This window comes from Mustelus asterias, chromosome 26, assembly GCF_964213995.1.
Source record: "Mustelus asterias chromosome 26, sMusAst1.hap1.1, whole genome shotgun sequence".
NCBI classification, from domain to species: Eukaryota; Metazoa; Chordata; class Chondrichthyes; order Carcharhiniformes; family Triakidae; genus Mustelus; species Mustelus asterias.
Genome location: NC_135826.1, coordinates 36,104,288 through 36,122,888, shown reverse-complemented (window position 1 = coordinate 36,122,888; position 18,601 = coordinate 36,104,288). Strand labels below are relative to the sequence as shown.

Here is an 18,601-nt window from a genome sequence, read left to right as displayed (position 1 = left end):
ACCCTGGCTCATTATGAGTGTGTACTTCTTACCCACCATAATGGAGGCGTAAGAGCTGATATTTGAAAAGCATGTGCTATTCGGCTGAATTTTTAGGCCTATGGCTTGACCCCTCCTGACAAGGGCCTGAGGAAAGACTGGACAGAGTTGGATTTTTTTCAGCCTCGGAAGGAGGCAACTGCAAGGAGATTTTATAAAATTGAATCATATCGTTAAAGGAACGGAATAAATAAACCAAGAATATTGTAGTGGATTATCGTCTGGGATGTGGGTTCAAAGTGGTGACAGGTCATCTTCGGATTTATATCTGAAAATTCTCCTTCACACAAATGTCCAGTGGGGACAAAAGCCCCAAAGTTGTTTGAAGTGATGGTGCAGGGTGAAGATTGGGTGACCTCTCTGGGTGGGTGAATTAGGGTGGGCCGATTAGCCTTCCTCCTCAGAGCAGATATGTGGGTTCACACCGCTTGTGTCTTGGGCTGTTTGAGGGATCCGCACATAATGAGTTAAATTATCCTGTGATCCCAGGGGTTTATTTGACATTGTTTGGGTTTTGTTTCACGTTGTGAGGGGCTTCCATGTGTCAGACACAATCTGATCGTAATTTTAGGTTATTTAAATCCTTTTGGGAGGACAATTGGGGTTAATCAAAAGCCAATGCCAGCTGGTCAGGAGAGAGGAATAATCAAATAGAGTTGTGCATACTGAATCTGGAGTGCAGCAGACTCTGATAAGAGTGAGTCTTTGATTTTTCTCAGTGTCCCTGTCCTCCTGCTGTGTTTGTCAGGTCTTCCCTCGCACCCCCCTAGTCTGATCTCTGCTAATCTGCTGGAGGAACCCTTTCAAGTTTCCCAATTTCAAAGTGACCACTGCAGGTTTTTGACTGAATTAAACAGTAATCCCAGCCAATTCTATTCATAAACACTCTGAGACCCCATTCTACTAGCCACAGGTCCGAGCAGACCCACACTTGCACCAATTTGCAGAGAGTCGCTTTGAAGTGCTTGTCTGGAACATGTTGTTTTGACACCCGTTTGGCATTATATGAAGGGTGAAGTCAGCAGTATACATGCCACGCCTTTTGTGTTCCCAAACATAAGTAGGTCCTCATTGATCACACCGGCCAGTGCCAAAACTCAGCGGTTCCCAGTACGAAGATGCCTGGACTGGTTGGGAAAGCTCTGTGTCTGCTTGCTGCCCTCATCCTCCTCTCTGGTGGTTCAACAGGTATTTACACAGCTTAGCTGTTGTCTATAAAGTTCAGGGTTAAACGGGAAAGTAGATTGGTTAAGAAAGACACAGAAACGAACAGGCAATGGGAGGTATGATAGGATGGAAGTCAGTTGAAGTTGACACATCGTACCTGGTAACGAACTGTATTTATTGGTGCTTAAAGTTACAGTCAACAACAACAACCACCTATATTTATATACCACCTTTTAAGGTAATTAAACATCCTAAAGCACTTCACACGAGCACTATAAAGCAAACTTTGACACGGAGCCACATAAGGAGATATTGGCTTTAATTTTCTGGCCATTCACGCAAGGAAGGACAGAGAATTTGGCACTCAGCCAAATTTCCGTTCATTGCAGCGGGACCGGAGAATCCCACCGGCATAAACAGCTGGAAAATGTTGCCCATCATGTCAGATGACCAAACGTTTGGTCAGGGATAGGTTTTATGGGGCGTCTGAAAGGAGGAAAGTTAGGCAGATAGGTAGGGAATTCCAGAGTTTAAAGACTTGGCAACTGAAGGTGCAGACACCAATGGCGGAGTGATTAAAATCAGGAATACTCTAAGAGGGCAGAATTAGCGAGTGCAGAGACCTTGGAGGGTTGTGAGGCAGGGGGAGGTAACAGAGAGAGGAAGGGACAAGGCCAGATAGATTTGAAGACAAGGACAAGAAATATAAATTCAAGATATTTTTATGCATTTTGGGGCGGCACGGTGGCACAGTGGTTGGCACTGCTTCCTCCCAGCTCCAGGGACCTGGTTTCAATTCCCAGCTTGGGTTACTGTCTGTGCAGGGTCTGCACGTTCTCCCCGTGTCTGCGTGGGTTTCCTCCAGGTGTTCTGGTTCCTCCCACAATCCAAAGATGTGCGGGTTAGGTTGATTGGCCATGGTAAATTGCCCCTTAGTGTCCCGGGATGTGTATGTTAGAGGGATTAGCAGGTGAATGTGTGGGGTTTCGGGGATAGGGCCTGGGTGGGACTGTTGTCAGTGCAGACTCGATGGGCCGAATGGCCTTCTTCTGCACTGTCGGGATTCTATGGTTTCTATGTTGCTCAACTGGGAGCCAATGAAGGTTAGAGAGCAAAGAGGTGAAATGGACTAGGTGTGAGTCCGATGTGTTGGATGACCTCAAGTTAAGGATGGGTAGAATATGGGAGATCAGCCCAGAGTGCACTGGAATAATCCAATCTAGAGGTACCAAAGGCATGAATGAGCATTTCAGCAGGAGCTGAGCTGAGGCAGGGATGAAGTCGGACAGTGTTTTTGAGGTGAAGTGAAGCTGCACAGTAGCATAGTGGTTAGCACTGCTGCTTCACAGCACCAGGGACCTGGGTTCGATTTCCGCTTGGGTCACTGTCTGGATGGAGTTTGCACATTCTCCCCGTGTCTGCGGGTTTCCTCCGGGTGTTCTGGTTTCCTCCCACAGTCTGAAAGATGTGCTGGTTAGGGTGCATTGACCCAACAGGCGCCGGTCTGTGGCAACTAGGGGAATGTCACAGTAACTTCATTGCAGTGTTAATGTAAGTCTTACTTGTGATTAATAAATAAACTTTAAAAACTTTAAAAAAAGAAATAGATGGTCTTAATGAATGCGTGAATATCTGGTCGTTAGTTCATCTCGGGGTCAAATATAACATCAAGGTCACAAACAGTGACTCACCTGATTCCAGGTGAAACTTCTTACTATACAAACAGTCTGGTTTCACCACACACAGTTGCCAGGGAGAGGGAGGGGGTCAGAATCTAGCAAGGCCCAAAAACAATGGCTTCAGTCTTCCCATCAAAGGAATTTTCTGTTCATCCAATACTGGGTGTTTGATAAGGCAGTCTGGTGATTTAACAGTGGAGTCATTGCGGGAGGTGGCAGTGAGTTAGAGATGCCAGAGTACTCATGAAAACCAACACTGTACTTTCAGATAATGAGAAATAGGAGACTGTTTTTTAAAATTTATTTATTAGTGTCACAAGTAGGCTTACATTAACATTGCAATGAAGTTACTGTGAAAATCCCCTAGTGGCCACACTCCGGCACCTGTTCGGGAACACCGAGGGAGAATTTAGCATGCACCTAACTTTCGGACAGTGGGAGGAAACCCATGCAGACACGTGGAGAATGTGCAAACTCCACACAGGCAGTGAGCCAAGCTGGGAATCGAACCTGGGTCCCTGGCGCTGTGAGGCAGTAGCGCTAACCATTGTGCCACCGTGCCGCCTTCTGGAGCTTGGAAGAGGCCTTGGATGAAGCTTAGCGTCACATTAGAATATAAAGAATGTTTTTTCTTTTATCCATCTTGCAAATTCAAAAGCGAACATTTGAGTGTTTCTTTCACATTTGTAACATTAATTATTTTTATGATTAATGTGCTTGCTGTCTAGGTGCTGGAATTCAGGCTGCTCCCAGGAACATTGTGTTCAAAGAGAGGCACTGCTGTAGGAGACAACCTCATTATATCTTCATAGGGAAAGGTTAGAGAAGATCACAGATACCTTGCAGTCAATCTCTTTCCCACTTCCTCTTTTCAATTTTTTCTATAGACAGTATACATTGCAATCTGCTCAATCGCTCCATTCCATGTCTCCAGACTGCCTCTGTCTATAGCTCTCCAAGATTAAATCCATCTGCAAGTTGGGCATTTCTAGTAAACAAGTTTAGCTTTCACCAATGCTAAACATACAGTATAAATCTGGAGTCAGGTTCCAACCAGATCCTGGAATAAGGCTAGCTGGAGGAGAACATCATGGACTGTAAGGCCATAAGACATGGGAGCAGAAGTATTCAGCCCATCGGGTCTGTTCGGCCATTCAATGAGATCATGACAGATCTGATATGATAATCCTCAGCTCCACTTTCCTGCCTATCCCCCAATAACCCTAGATTCCCCTACTGATTAAAAATCTATCTATCTCAGCCTTGGACATAATTAATGACCCAGCCTCGACAGCCCTCTGCGATAAAGAATTCCACAGATTCATGACCCTCTGAGTGAAGTAAGAAAAGTAAAGTTTATTTATTAGCCACAAGTAAGCTTACATTGACACTGCAATGAAGTTACTGTGAAAATCCCCTCGTCGCCACACTCCGGAGCCTGTTCGGGTACACTGAGGGAGAATTTAGCATGGTCAATGCACCTAACCAGCACATCTTTGGACTGTGGGAGGAAAACGGAGCACCCGGAGGAAAACCACGCAGACCCCGGGGAGAATGTGCAGACTCCACACAGACAGTGACCCAATCAGGGAATCGAACCCGGGTCCCTAGCGCTGTGAGGCAGCAGTGCTAACCACTGTGCTACCGTGCTGCCTCATCCCATCTTTGTTTTAAATGGGTGACCCCATATTCTGAGATTATGCCCTCTGGTCCTAGACTCTCCCACATGGGGAAACAACCTTGTAAATCCAATGAAATGTCAAACCTGATCTGTATAATGTTCACCGTCAATCCTGACACCCTGGAAAACTTTGTTAACCCACTTAAACTCAAGTTAACTGTTACATGGTTAGGAAACTTTCCCTTAATGATTCAAATGTTTAATTGTTAAGGTGTCAGCCTTTCTCCAGCCTGTATGTGGGCGATGGAAAACTCCCTTCTGGACATAGAAAGCAAGAAACTGCAGACATTGGAAGTCTAAAACCAGAAGATAAAATAGAGAATAAATGGAATATTAAATAACATGCCAGAAATGATCTGCTTTCCTTTAAACGTGACAGGTATTTAATGTTAATGCTTGAGCAAACGGAACTTTGAAAAGTTTCTCATGAAGCAAAACATTGCAGAAAAACAAACTTGCAAAATAATTTGGGGATTACGATCATCGGATTTTAAGGTACAACCCAAAAGATACATGAGTCAGCAGGGGTTTTTTTCCTTTATTCTTTCATAGGATGTGGGTGTTGCTGGCCAGGACAGCATTTGTTGCCCATTCCTAATTGCCCATGAACTGAGTGGCTTGCTAGGCCATTTCAGAGGGCAGTTAAGCTGTGGGTCTGGAGTCACATGTAGGCCTGACCGGGTAAGGGTGGCAGATTTCCTTCCGTGAAGGACTTTAGTGGTGGGTTTTTACAACAATCAACAACAGCTTCAGGGTCATCATTAGATTTTTAATTCCAGACATTTTATTGAATTCAAATTGCACTATCTGCCGTGGTGGCATTTGAACGTGGGACCCCAGAACATTATCTGACAGGGAGGCACGGTGGCACAGTGGTTAGCATTGTTGCCTCACACGGCAGGGAAAGGGTTCGATTCCCGGCTTGGGTCACTGTCTGTGCGGAGTCTGTATGTTCTCCCAGTGTCCACATGGGTTTCCTCCAGTTTCCTCCCACAGTCCGAAAGACATGCTGGCCATGCTAAATTCTCCCTCAGTGTACCCAAACAGGCAACTAGGGGATTTTCACAGTAACTTCGTTGCTGTGTTAATGTAAGCCTACTTGTGATACTAATAAATAAACTAAAGTAAACTAAAAAACTATCCTGGGTCTCTGGATTACTGATCCAGCCACAATACCATAATGCCACTGCCTTCCCCTAGGTCAGGCAGACTCTGTGGGGAGAACAGAGATTTCAGCATTTCAAGGGTGGGCTGATCTGGTGAGTGTGCAATGCAGGAAGCAGGAGGGGATTACAAATGGCCAGCGGACCTGTCTCACACCCATAGCAGTGGTGTGAATTTAGCATCAATTTTTCCAACTGTAATCTCTCTTTCTATTCAGTCTCACTCCCACACTCCTGCCGTACTCTCCTTTCTCCTTCAGTGGGAATGCACTCATTCTATGCAGGTCTTTTCGCTTCTCCATACATTTACTCTGTTGAATTAATTCCACACTCTGTATCTCTCTGTCTTGAGCCTGTCTTTCAGTGTGGTAAACCACTGTTAAGCTTATTGCCTGTGTGTGTGTGTGTGTGTGTGACATGCCTGGACATGCCCCTGCCGGCCCTGCCTGAGACTCCTCCCCCCTGGTGCAGGTATAAAGGTGACTGCTCCCCACCCTCCTGCCTCAGTCCCTGGACCAGTTCATCGGCATGGGTGTGCTCCAAGTCTTTTGCGAATAAAAGCCTATTTGTTCTAGCATACAAACTAGTCTTTGCTTGATTGATAGTGCATCATTCAGCGCATCCTCTTTTCCCAGTTTGCAGCTTAACTCTGTTCCTCTCACACCTTCCTTCACAACACTTCCACCTGAGGTGCAGTTTTACTCCGTGGGGTCCCTAACGGACACCAACTAGAAACAAAGGGGTTGGAAGAGGGCTGGTCATGTGACTGATGCAAGCCCAGGTAATTCAAAATGCTTCAAAACATATAAATCTAACCACCGACTAATCTTAGCTATCACCGTGAAAGTTTTGGAAGATTGCAAGATTGGGGTATAATCAGTCGGTGAGTTCTGATTTTCTATTTTGGGGGTGTTTTTCAGTGGGGTAGTGCTCGAGGTGCTGGGCCCTCCCCATGGGGGTGTCCCACGGTTGCAAAGTTCTCTTTCTCCTGGGCTGGTTTATCTCCGGAGGTAGCAGATTGAAGCCAGTCGTCGCCCTGGATTAAATTTTCCTGGGTGAAAGGCCCTCTGTTTGTTTCGGGCCACCCTCCTGTGCTGACTGCCCCTTGTTATCCTCAGTTTGCCGCCTGGTTCTCAGTGGCGAGGGAGCATGAAGCTCGTTGCCACGGAGTGTCCATGCTCGAGCGCCCGTTACTATGCAAATCAGGAATGGGGCCAGGATTAGTACAGCATCCGGTTGAGGTGAACTCTTGCATCGTTTTGTGGGCCAGCAACACAATCCAAGGCCCATAGATTGTTCACAGAAGAATCATAGAATCCCTACAGTGCAGAAGGAGGCCATTCAGTCCATCGAGCTACACCAACAACAATCCCAACCAAGCCCTATCCCCGTAACCCCATGGATTTACCCTGCTAATTTCCTTGGCATTAAGTGTCAGTTCAGCATGGTGAATCCACCTAAACTACACATCTTTGGACTGTGGGAGGAAACCGGAGCACCCGGAGGAAGTCCACACAGACATGGGGAGAATGTATAAACTCCATCCAGACAGTCACCCAAGGCCGGAATTGAACCTGGGACCCTGGCGCTGTGAGGCAGCAATGCTAACCACTGTGCCACTGTGCCGTTAGTGAAAGAAGGGTGAAATACCGGACATATAATCATGGAATCACAGAATCCTACAGTGCAGAAGGAGGACATTTGGCCCATTGAGTGTGCACTGACCACAATCCCACTCAGCCCCTACCCCCACAACCTCATGCATTTACCCTAGCTAGTCCCCCTGACACTAAGGGATAATTTAGCACGGTCAATCCACCTAACCTGCACATCTTTGGACGAGAACATAAAGGTGTTTAGTATCAGACAGGGGCCAGGCCTCCTGAAAATCAGACTGCTTATTATAAAACTCGACAAATGGCCATCCCAGCTCTATCTGCCAACTTTATGTGGTGCTCTGTCCCTATCCTATAGTGTGACTATCGTAGGGCCCTGAACATCAGTTGGGGGGTGGGGGATGGGGCGGGGGTGGGGGGGGGGGGGAGCGGGATGCGGACTGTGGAGTGGGAAGTGGGTGAGAGGGGTGAGGAGTGATTAGTTGGCGGCACAATAAAAGCCATCTCAGAATCAGTGGGGATCATTTAGGACTAAGATGAGAAGAAAAATTTTCACTCAAAGGATTGTGAACCTTTGGAATTCTCAGTGGGATGAGCATCCTCCCTCAGTGAATCAATCTCAGGCTGGGATAGGCAGACTTCTGGTCTCTTAGGGAATTGAGGAACATGGAGAGCGGGCGGCAAAATGGAGTCAAAGCCCAAGATCAGCCATGATCAAACTGAATGGGGGAGCAGGCTTGACTAGCCATATGGACCACTCCTACTCTTCCTTATGTTCTCTCTGTTAGGCGCATGCAGTCTCTCTGTCTCTGTCGGATTCTCTCTCTCTGATTCTCTCTCTCTCTCTTTCCCTCTCTCTTGCTCAAGCAGACCTTTTTCCAACTCATCTAGACTTTCACCATTTTCCTCTTTGCTCAGTTTGTGAAACTCTTTCGGTTGCTTTGCTTGTGGAGCTTTCAATGAATAGAGTTTGAAAAGATCATTTTGCAATTTCCATTTTCAATGGAGTGACCATCACCATTTTGTCTTGGCAGATATCTCCAGCAGCCCTGTCAGTGTGGACATTGGAAAATGTCATTCCCACTGCGGCAACCCCCAGAGATCGGTAAACTACTACTCTGAATTCCTGGGATTCCCTAAACATCTCTCCGTGCTGGAACAACTCCAGAGTAAAAAGGTAATTCAAGAGAACACTCTTCATTTTAACTTGCAGGAAAACTGAAACTTCAAACAAAGTGAGGTATTTCGTAAGAAAACTACAGGAGTGAATTCCCTCAGCGGTCAGTGCAAACCTAAGTCTTCTGTGAAAGATCACGCCCTGAAACTTGGGCCGGAATTCTCCGGTCTCACGCGCCCTGCTACCACTGCTGGCGAGAACGGAAAATCTGGCACTCAGCCAAATCGCCATTCATTGCAGCGGGACTGGGGAATCCCAGCTGCAGGTGAGGTCAGAGAATGAGAATCATAGAATCCCTACAGTGCAGAAGGAGGCCATTCAGCCCATCGAGCCTGCACCGACCACAATCCCACCCAGGCCCTATTCCCGTAACCCGACATATTTACCCTGCTAATGCCCCTGACACTAGGGGACAATTTAGCATGGCCAACCAACCTAACCCACACATTTTTGGACTGTGGGAGGGAACCAGAGCACCCAGAGGAAACCCACGCAGACACGGGGAGACCATGCAAACTCCACACAGACAGTGACCCAAGCCGGGAATCGAATCCGGGTCCCTGGCGCTGTGAGGCAGCAGTGCTAACCACTGTGCCACTGTGCCACCCATTCCAGCCATTACCTCTGTTTCCCCCTCAATAGATGCTGCCTGTCCCACTATTTTCAAGCATGTTCTGTTACAGCAGACTTACAGCATTCGGGTATTCTGCTTTGCTGTCAAAGTTCTTTTGTAAGATATAAATGGAAGTTTCAGTATAAATAGGATCAGGAATTCTGCAGAAATAGAAAGATGATTCCAATGGAAATGGGATTTTAGTGTTAAATGCACTGGAACAATGGAGCAAATCAGTTCTGGTCACCTCATTACAGGAAGGATGTGGAAAAGATTGAAAGGGTGCAGAGGCGATTTACAAGGATGTTGTCTGGATTGAGTGGCATGCCTTATGAGGATAGGCTGAGGGAGCTCGATCTTTTCTCCTTGGAGAGACGTAGGATGAGAGGAGACCTAATAGAGGTATATAAGATGTTGAGAAGCATAGATCGGGTGGACTCTCAGAGGCTTTTTCCCAGGGTGGAAATGGCTGCTACGAGAGGACACAGGTTTAAGGTGCTGGGGTGTAGGTACAGGGGAAATGTTAGGGGGAAGTTTTTCACACAGAGGGTGGTGGGCGAGTGGAATCGGCTGCCGTCAGTGGTGGTGGAGGCAAACTCAATAGGATCTTTTAAGAGACTCCTGGATGAGTACATGGGACTAAATAGGATGGAGGGTTATAGGTAGGCCTAAAAGGTAGGGATATGTTCGGCACAACTTGTGGAGCCGAAGGGCCTGTTTTGTGCTGTAGTTTTCTATGTTTCTATGTTTCTAAATCACCTGATTATTATTAAGAATTGGGGATATATTATTTCGTTGGAAGACCATTGCAGGACATTGTGTCGGATTCATTTCGAACCTTGTCTCATTAGTGTCACATTGCTTCTTCTCCTTTCTTCAGAGGCGGCTATCGGAGCGCGCGTTGGAACTTGCCAGGACACCAATGGGCTCATCATGCCCACGTGATTCTCTGTGCGAGCCAGTGCGCATGAGAGTGGAGCGATTTCTGCTGTTGGATGGAGTCCGAGTGCTGGAGGTGATTGAGGGGTGTCAGTGCAATGTGAGACCGACAGCGTGTGTTCGATCTCCTCTTCTGAAAACATATTCACCTGACAGTCCACTGGAGGTCACTGTGGATGTGGGCAAGTGTTCCAATCCAAAAGCTCCAGGTACTTCATTCCAAGTGGTTAGCTATTAGCAAAAGAACAAAAGGACTTACATTTATACAGCACCTCTTTGGCCTCCCAAAGCCAATGAAGTGCTTCTTGAAGTGTAGTCAACCCTTGTACTTGAGGAAAGATGACAGCCAATTTACCCATCACAAACGGCAATGTGAGAGAGAGAGCAGGAAAACTGCATTCAGTGACGAAGGTTGAGGTGGATGAAAGTTCACCAGGAGAGAGGGTGAGAATGCCTCAGCTTTTTGTAACAGAGCCATGGAATCCTTTAGCAGCACCTGGGAGGGACAAGGGGAGGCCTCAGTTTAACGTATCAGTTGAAAGATCTTTTGCTAGATAGGGGTGGGTGGAGAGGGATGTGGGTGGATCGGAGGATTGGGTGGTTGGAGAGGGGAGCGGTGGGTCAGAGGGGTGGGTGGATGGAGAAGGGAGGGGGGTGGTCAGAGGGGTGGGTGGTTGGGGAAGGTGGAGAGGGGTGGGTGGAGAGGGATGGGTGGGTGGGTAGGTGGGGGGGTTGTCAGAGGGGTGGGTGGTTGGAGAGGGTGGAGAGAGGTGAGTGGGGAGGGGTGGGTCGGTGGGTGGGTGGGAGGGTGCAGGGGGGTCGGTGGGGCCGGGTGGGGAGAGGTTGTGGTTGGGAGGGCGAGGAGAGGTGGTGGGTAGGGAGGGGATGGGTCAGTGGGTAGGGAGGGGTGGTGGGTGGGTGGAGAGGGAGGAGGAGGGCTGGTAGATGGAAAGATGATGGGGGAGGGGTGGCCGCTGAAATTAGCAGCATTTTTGCGCAGCCGAAGTGGATTTTGGTCCACCTTGCTGACCTCACTCAAATCTTTTCAAAATATCTTATTCTCTGCGGGAAGGGAACACTGTGGCAACTGGTGGGAACTGAGGAGCTTCAGCCCTCATTCATAAGAACATAAGAAATAGGAGCAGGAGTAGGCCATCTAGCCCCTCGAGCCTGCCCCGCCATTCAATAAGATCATGGCTGATCTGACAGTGGGTTCAGTTCCACTTAGCCCCCTGCTCACCATAACCTTTAATTCCCTTATTGATCAGAAATCTATCTACCTGTGACTTAAACATATTTAACGAGGTAGCCTCCACTGCTTCAATGGGCAGAGAATTCCAGAGATTCACTACCCTCTGAGAGAAGAAGTTCCTCCTCAACTCTGTCCTAAACTGACTCCCCCTTATTTTGAGGCTGTGTCCTCTAGTTCTTGTTTCCTTTCTAAGTGGAAAGAATCTCTCTGCCTCTACCCTGTCTAGCCCCTTCATTATCTTATATGTTTCTATAAGATCTCCCCTCAGCCTTCTAAACTCCAACAAGTACAGGCCCAATCTACTCAATCTCTCCTCATAAGCTAACCCCCTCATCTCCGGTATCAACCTGGTGAAGCTTCTCTGTACTCCCTCCAAGGCCAATACATCCTTCCGCAAATAAGGGGACCAAAATTGCGCACAGTACTCTAGTTGCAGCCTCACCAGTACCTTGTACAATTGCAGCAAGACCTCCCTGCTTTTATACTGCATCCCCTTCGCGATAAAGGCCAACATTCCATTTGCCTTCTTGATCACCTGCTGCACCTGCAAACTGAGTTTTTGCGATTCATGCACAAGGACCCCCAGGTCCCTTTGCACAGTAGCATGTTGTAATTTTTCACCATTTAAATAAGAGTCCATTTTACTATTATTCCTTCCAAAGTGGATAACCTCACACTTGTCAACGTTATACTCCATCTGCCAGATCCTCGCACACTCACTTGCCTATCCAAATCTCTCTGCAGACTTTCCGCATCCTCCACGCAATTCGCTTTCCCACTCATCTTTGTATCATCCGCAAACTTTGTTACCCTACACTCGGTCCCCTCCTCCAGATCAGCTATGTAAATGGTAAACAGTTGAGGCCCCAGCACCGATCCCTGTGGCACGCCACTAGTCACCAACTGCCAACTAGAAAAGCACCCATTTATTCCAACTGTCTGCTTCCTGTTAGATAGCCAATCCTCAATCCACGCTAACACTTTACCCCCAACTCAGTGTACCCTAATCTTCTGCAGCAACCTTTTGTGAGGCACCTTATCGAACGCCTTCTGGAACACACTCCCCACACACTCAAAGAATGGAACTGGAGGGTTGTGAATGAATGGTGATTTGCTGCTCAGGAATCTACATTCAGTATAAATCTATTCAGTTAGTTAATGTGATTGTCAATAAAAATAAAGGGAATAAAGGCAACAGCTTTCCAGGGTAACGGTCTGCATTTTTACTTTCTCTCCTGCAGACTGTTTGTGGCCCATTATTTGAGTCTTTGGGTAAAACAAGGAAAGAATTTCCTGTTGAATTTACAGTACAAGAACAGGCCCATTCTGATGTTTATTTACCACATGAACGTCCTCCTGTAACTACATTGAAGTCTATCGGGATATCCGACTTCTTTCTGCCTCTTGTACATATCCAGCTTCCTCTGAAACACTTCTTTACTAATTCACCTCCACAGATCCATGTTCCACAGAGCCAGATTCCACAGATCCATGTTCTACAGATCCATATTCCACAGATCCATGTTCCCCAGATCCATATTCTGCAGATCCGTGTTCCCCAGATCCATGTTCCCCAGATCTATGTGGTAGCAAGTTCCACATTCTAACCACGGTTCATTCCCAGCTTGCTGGGTAAAAACGTTTATCCTGAATTCATTCCTGGTTTTATTCATCATTGGATGGAACTTTACGGCTTCCCTGTGGCATGTTTTCCAGCAGCAGAGGTGGCTCGCCATTGGTCACCAGCAGGATCCTCCAGTCCCACCAATACCTACGGTTTTTACATAGTTTGCCGTCCCACCACTGGGGAACCCGTCACAGGGGGTCACCTTCATCGAAACCGGAAGATCCTGCCGACTTGAAGGGCTGGAAAATCCCGCCCTTTACCATATACTTATGACCCGCAATTTTGGCTTCCTCCACAAGTGGAAAGATTGGCCAGAATTTTACCGGCACGCCTGCCCTGATTCGGGGGGCGGGCGAGGTTCGGAGGACAGCATTCTCCATTGGCCTCAGGTGGAATCATATGAACCTCAGGCAGACGTGCCTGTAAAATTCTCACCCATTGACTTGATGGTTGTCTTATGAAACTGTGTTCATTCAGAGTTTCACTAAAAGAGGGACTATTGATTCTCTGGAACTGGAACTGGGAGGGATTTTAATGAAAGTCTCACCACCAATGACCTTCTTGTGAGGAAAGGAAGTACATTGTAAATGGGTGGACATCGAGGTATAGGAGCTGCCAGGAAGTGGACCGAGGGGAATTCATTACGAGCGCGCTCCCTATACTGCTGGTGGTGGGAAGCCACCTCCAACCCCTCCCCCCAACAAGCTCAGGAAAATTCAGCCCAACTTTAGCGTATAATTTCAATGTGTGATCTCAATGTGTAACCTCAGGGGGCTAGATTATGTCCTAATGTGTGATAGGGTAAAACAGGTGATGAATCACAGCCCATTCTATCATTTTCAATAATATTCCACGGGGCATCCAGCAGACATTGGACTCCACACTGATTGAAATCTGGAGATGTAGGAGCAGAAATATTAAGGCAAAAGATAGTTGGGGGGATGTTAAGAAAGGTGAGCGGTAATGGGCAACAGGAAAATTGGTCGGTGCTGGTTCCTGGGCCACTAACTTCCAAGAAAAAATTAAAATAATGGTAAATATTATTCTTGGCAGAATTTAAAAAAGATTTGGATAGCGGTTCCCTTCTTGCAGGTGGTGTCAGAGGTGGTAGAAAAGTTTGTACAGCATTCATCGTACAGCACGGACCCCAAACGTACAGAGTCATGACTTATATTAGAAAGCAGTATTTATCACTGCTGAGAGCTGGAATCCTATACCTCCCCCTGAGGTGACAGCTGCTTATGTATTTCTCCCTGAGTAAATCCACAAGGAAGAAGTTTGGGATTTTTCCTGACGTATATTGTCCTTGTTTTGTTTACTCCCTGCAGGTGGCTTGGGATGTGTACCCACCAAATTTGCATCAGTTGTGTTGGACAGTCCAAACGGATTGGAGCTTATTCAAACTGTGGAATTGTGTGAGATGAGAGAGAACTGCTACAGACTGCCCCATGTGGAGTATTACTATGTGATCACCATTAACTCCAGCGGTGAGAAGGAAGAGAGACTTGAGGTAGTGGAGGTGTTAATTACGCAGCAGCTGCAGTTTCCTCAGTGTTTGGCTGTTGTTCATGTGCAGGTTCCTGAAGTGACTCTGTCTCTTTGTTGTGATAATCTTACAGGAAATCGATGTTGGCAGATGTTTGGGAGTATGTACAGCAGGAAGTGGCTATCTCGTAAGGTAAGCACAGCTGGTCCTAGTCCTCTCCCATCCCCATCTTTTCCGAAAGGCACAGCCTGATGCTGAGTTTCACTCATTGTAACGTGACAGTGGATGCCGTGACCGCCACGACAGATCTAGAAGTTTAATGAGTTAGTGTTACTGCCTATAGATGTTTGGAATCCAAGCACAAGAAACAGCTTCTCCCTGTACCGCTGCAAGGGAAATATTTTGAAAATAGTAATGGTACTTTGCTGGGGTTGCAAGCAACAGTAAACTAATTTAAGGGTTCAAATTTACAAGACAGCAAAAGCAGCACTTTTGATAACCATGAGCAAAAGAGGCTAATGGCATGTTGCTGTGTGACAAGATGTGAGGAGTACAAAAGTAAAGCAAATTCATATTGAACCATAGTAAGAGCACAGTGGCACAATGGTTAGCAATGCTGCCTCACAGCATTAGGGACCTGGGTTTGATTCACGCCTTGGTTGACTGTATGGAGTTTGCACATTCTCCCCGTTTCTGCGTGGGTTTCCTCTGGGTTTTCCGGTTTCCTCCCACACTCCAAAGATGTACATGTTAGGTGGATTGGCCATGCTAAATTGCCCCTTAGTGTCCAAAGATGTGTAGGGTTAGGTGCATTGACCATGCTAAATTGCCCCTTAGTGTCCAAAGATGCGTAGGTTAGGTGCATTGACCATGCTAAATTGCCTCTTAGTGTCCAAAGAAGTGTAGATTAGGTGGATTGGCCATGCTAAATTGCCTCTTAGTGTCCAAAGATGTGTAGGTTAGGTGGATTGACCATGCCAAATTGCCCCTTAGTGCCAAAAGAATTAGCCACAGTAAATGCTGTGGGATTATGGAGACATGGCAGAAGGGACCTCGATGGGATGCTCTTTCAGAGAGTCAGCGCAGATTCGATGGGCCAAATGGCCTCTTTCAGCACTGTAAGGATTCTATGGAAAGATCACAGTTGGAATTACTTTGTGCAGTTTTTGTCTTCATATTCTAGGGAGAAAGTTAAGGTGATAAAGGGTACAGTAAGGATTTGACAGGATGTTGCCTGCTATAAGGGAAAGACAGATCTGAAGAGAGAGGTGAAAAATTGTTTGCGCTTGAAGAGAGATTACAGGGTGATTTAAAAAAGATGTTTGAAACCATGAGAGGATGGGGCGGAACTGATAGATACAGAGTCCAGTGATTGAGGAGACCAAAATGAGGGGATATGATTAAATAGAAAAGATTTACGATGGGGAGCAGCAGCAATGTTTTACACAAAGGTCTGTGAGGCTATTGAATACACTACTGGTATCAGTGATTGAAGCAGACACCACAGGGTATAATAATAACCAAAAGATTCCACCAACCTCTTGCAATAGCATTCACAGAAATCCTGTGGCAACAGCATAAGTAGCTGTTTATACTATTTTTCCAAGTTTCTGTCAAAAGTTACAGAGGGAGATCAGGAGAATCCCTGAGGAAATTCTACCACATGTCAACACTTAAAAACAAGTTAGCTAGGTGGTTATAGGGAAGGGAGATGAATGGATATGGAAACAGAGCAGGCACACGAGATTAAATGAATTTACTTGATGTTAATGAAACAGGAAAATGGAATTACCTTCATAAGATGGAGCAGCAGAGGAATAGAAACATCAAAGAAGCAAAGTAAAAGCCAAAGATAATCCCTTATTTTATGATGATATTGAGAATCAAGAGTTCTTTTCTTTGGGTCTGTTGAAAGAATTTCCATATTTCCGAGACCTTCCGGACGAGAGTGGTCTTCAATTGTTCAACTCCTGCTGCCAAACTGCCTTCAGAAACCATAACATTATTACCAGAAGAATACTTCCTAAGGTGTTCATTGGATCACAATTTCAGGGGAAGTGTCAGCTCATTTAAATTACTGCTGCTTTTTAAATAGCTGCCAGAGAAATGTGAACAATTTTTTTTAGTTTATTTATTAGTGTCGCAAGTCAGCTTACATTATCACTGCAATGAAATAACTGTGAAAATCCCCTCGTCGCCACACTCCGACGCCTGTTCAGGTACACTGAGGGTAACTAAATTCCAAGATGGCGCTGGAGCGTGGTGACTTCTTGCAAGCTGTGCCTGGCATATCTTCTAATTCTATCTTTTACTCTAGTTCTATGTTTCTATAACTTTATTCTAGCTCTTTTAAACTCTCTGACAATGTTCTAATTCAATACACCCTAGCTATAACTGTAACACTACATTCTGCACCCTCTCCTTTCCTTCCCTATGTATGGTATGCTCTGTCTGTATAGCCCAAGAAACAATACTTTTCACTCTATACTAAGACGTGTGACAATAATAAATCAAATCAAATCAAAAAAGAATTTAGCATGACCAGTGCACCTAACCAGCACATCTTTCAGACTGTGGAAGGAAACTAGAGCACCCGGAGGAAACCCACACAGACATGGGGAGAACATACAGACTCCGCACAGACAGTGACCCAAGCCAGGAATCAAACCTGGGTCCCTGGCGCTGTGAGGCAGCAGTGCTAACCACTGTGTCACCGCACTGCCCATCTTAAGTGATGAGCTACTGACAATATCGAAAGTCATTTCAAGGCGCAATTGCCCATGGATCCTTAATTTAATAGTAAGATCTTCAAAATGTTGAATGTATAGGGTCCTTTCTTCTAAGTTTTTTTTCATCCGAAACCTGTGGTACACACCATAGACATCACTTAATCATGGAATAAACTGATTTACTTCATTCACCTCCTTGTGCAGGAATCTCAAGGAGTTGGTTTGCAGGTGCAGCAGGTAATTAAGAAGACAAATGGAATTTTGTCCTTCATTGCTAGAAGGATGGAGTTTAAAAACAGCGAGATAAGGTGCTGGTGAGGCCACACCTGGAGTACTGTGTACAGTTTTGGTCTCCTTACTTGAGAAAGGATATACTGGCACTGGAGGGGGTGCAGAGGAGATTCATTAGGTTGATTCCAGAGTTGAGAGGGTTGGCTTATGAGGAGAGACTGAGTGGACTGGGGCAATACTCATTGGAATTCAGAAGAATGAGGGAAGATCTTATAGAAACATGTAAGATTATGAAGGGAATAGATAAGATAGAAGCAAGGAAGTTGTTTCCACTGGCGGGTGAAACTAGAACTAGGGGCATAGCCTCAAAATACGGGGAAGCAGATTTAGGACTGAGTTGAGGAGGAACTTCTTCACACAAAGGGTTGTGAATCTGTGGAATTCCCTCCCAGTGAAGCAGTTGAGGCTACCTCATTGAATGCTTTTAAGGCAAGGATAGACAGATTTTTGAACAGTAAAGGAATTAAGGGCTATGGTGAGCGGGCGGGTAAGTGGAGCTGAGTCCACAAAAAGATCAGCCATGATCTTATTGAATGGCGGAGCAGGCTCGAGGGGCCAGATGTCCTACTCCTGCTCCTAGTTCTTATGTTCTTATGTAGCTGATTATTTCCCCTTTTTTTACAGGGATACTCACAGCAAGGACCGGTGCACAGTTTGTGAATACGGCTCATCAAATGGTTGCTTTCCTCGAGAATATGAAACCCACACATTCAGGAGCAGACGCGGGAAGTTCAGGACTGTTTACACTATTAAATCCTGCAAATGCCACAGGACAAGCTTATAGCGAACCAGAGAGAGAGAGAATGAAGGATTACATCAACAAACGCTTTGACTATTAGAATCATAGAATCCTACAGTGCAGAAGGAGGCTATTCAATCCATCAAGTCTGCATCAACCACAATCCCACCCAGGCCTTATCCCCATGCATTTACCCTAGCTAGTCCCCCTGACAACAAGGGACAATTTAGCATGGCCAATCCACCCAACCTGCACATCTTTGGACTGTGGGAGGAAACCGGAGTACCCGGAGGAAACCCACACAGACACGGGGAGAACATGCAGACTCCACACAGACAGTGACCCAAGCCGGGCATCGAACCCGGGTCCCTGGCACTATGAGGCAGCAGTACTAACCACTGTG

At 46.3% G+C, this 18,601-nt stretch overlaps 1 protein-coding gene across 1 annotated transcript; it reads left to right on the top strand.

Annotated features, from left to right (window-relative positions):
- Positions 1–1,157: 1,157 nt before the first annotated feature.
- On the top strand, positions 1,158–18,243 carry pnhd (pinhead). The gene is made up of 7 exons (XM_078198730.1): positions 1,158–1,227; positions 3,614–3,703; positions 8,380–8,522; positions 10,016–10,283; positions 14,282–14,463; positions 14,573–14,631; positions 18,084–18,243. The coding sequence occupies exons 1-7, from the start codon at positions 1,158–1,160 to the stop codon at positions 18,241–18,243; spliced, it is 972 nt and encodes a 323-aa protein (XP_078054856.1).
- The last annotated feature ends 358 nt before the right edge of the window (positions 18,244–18,601 follow it).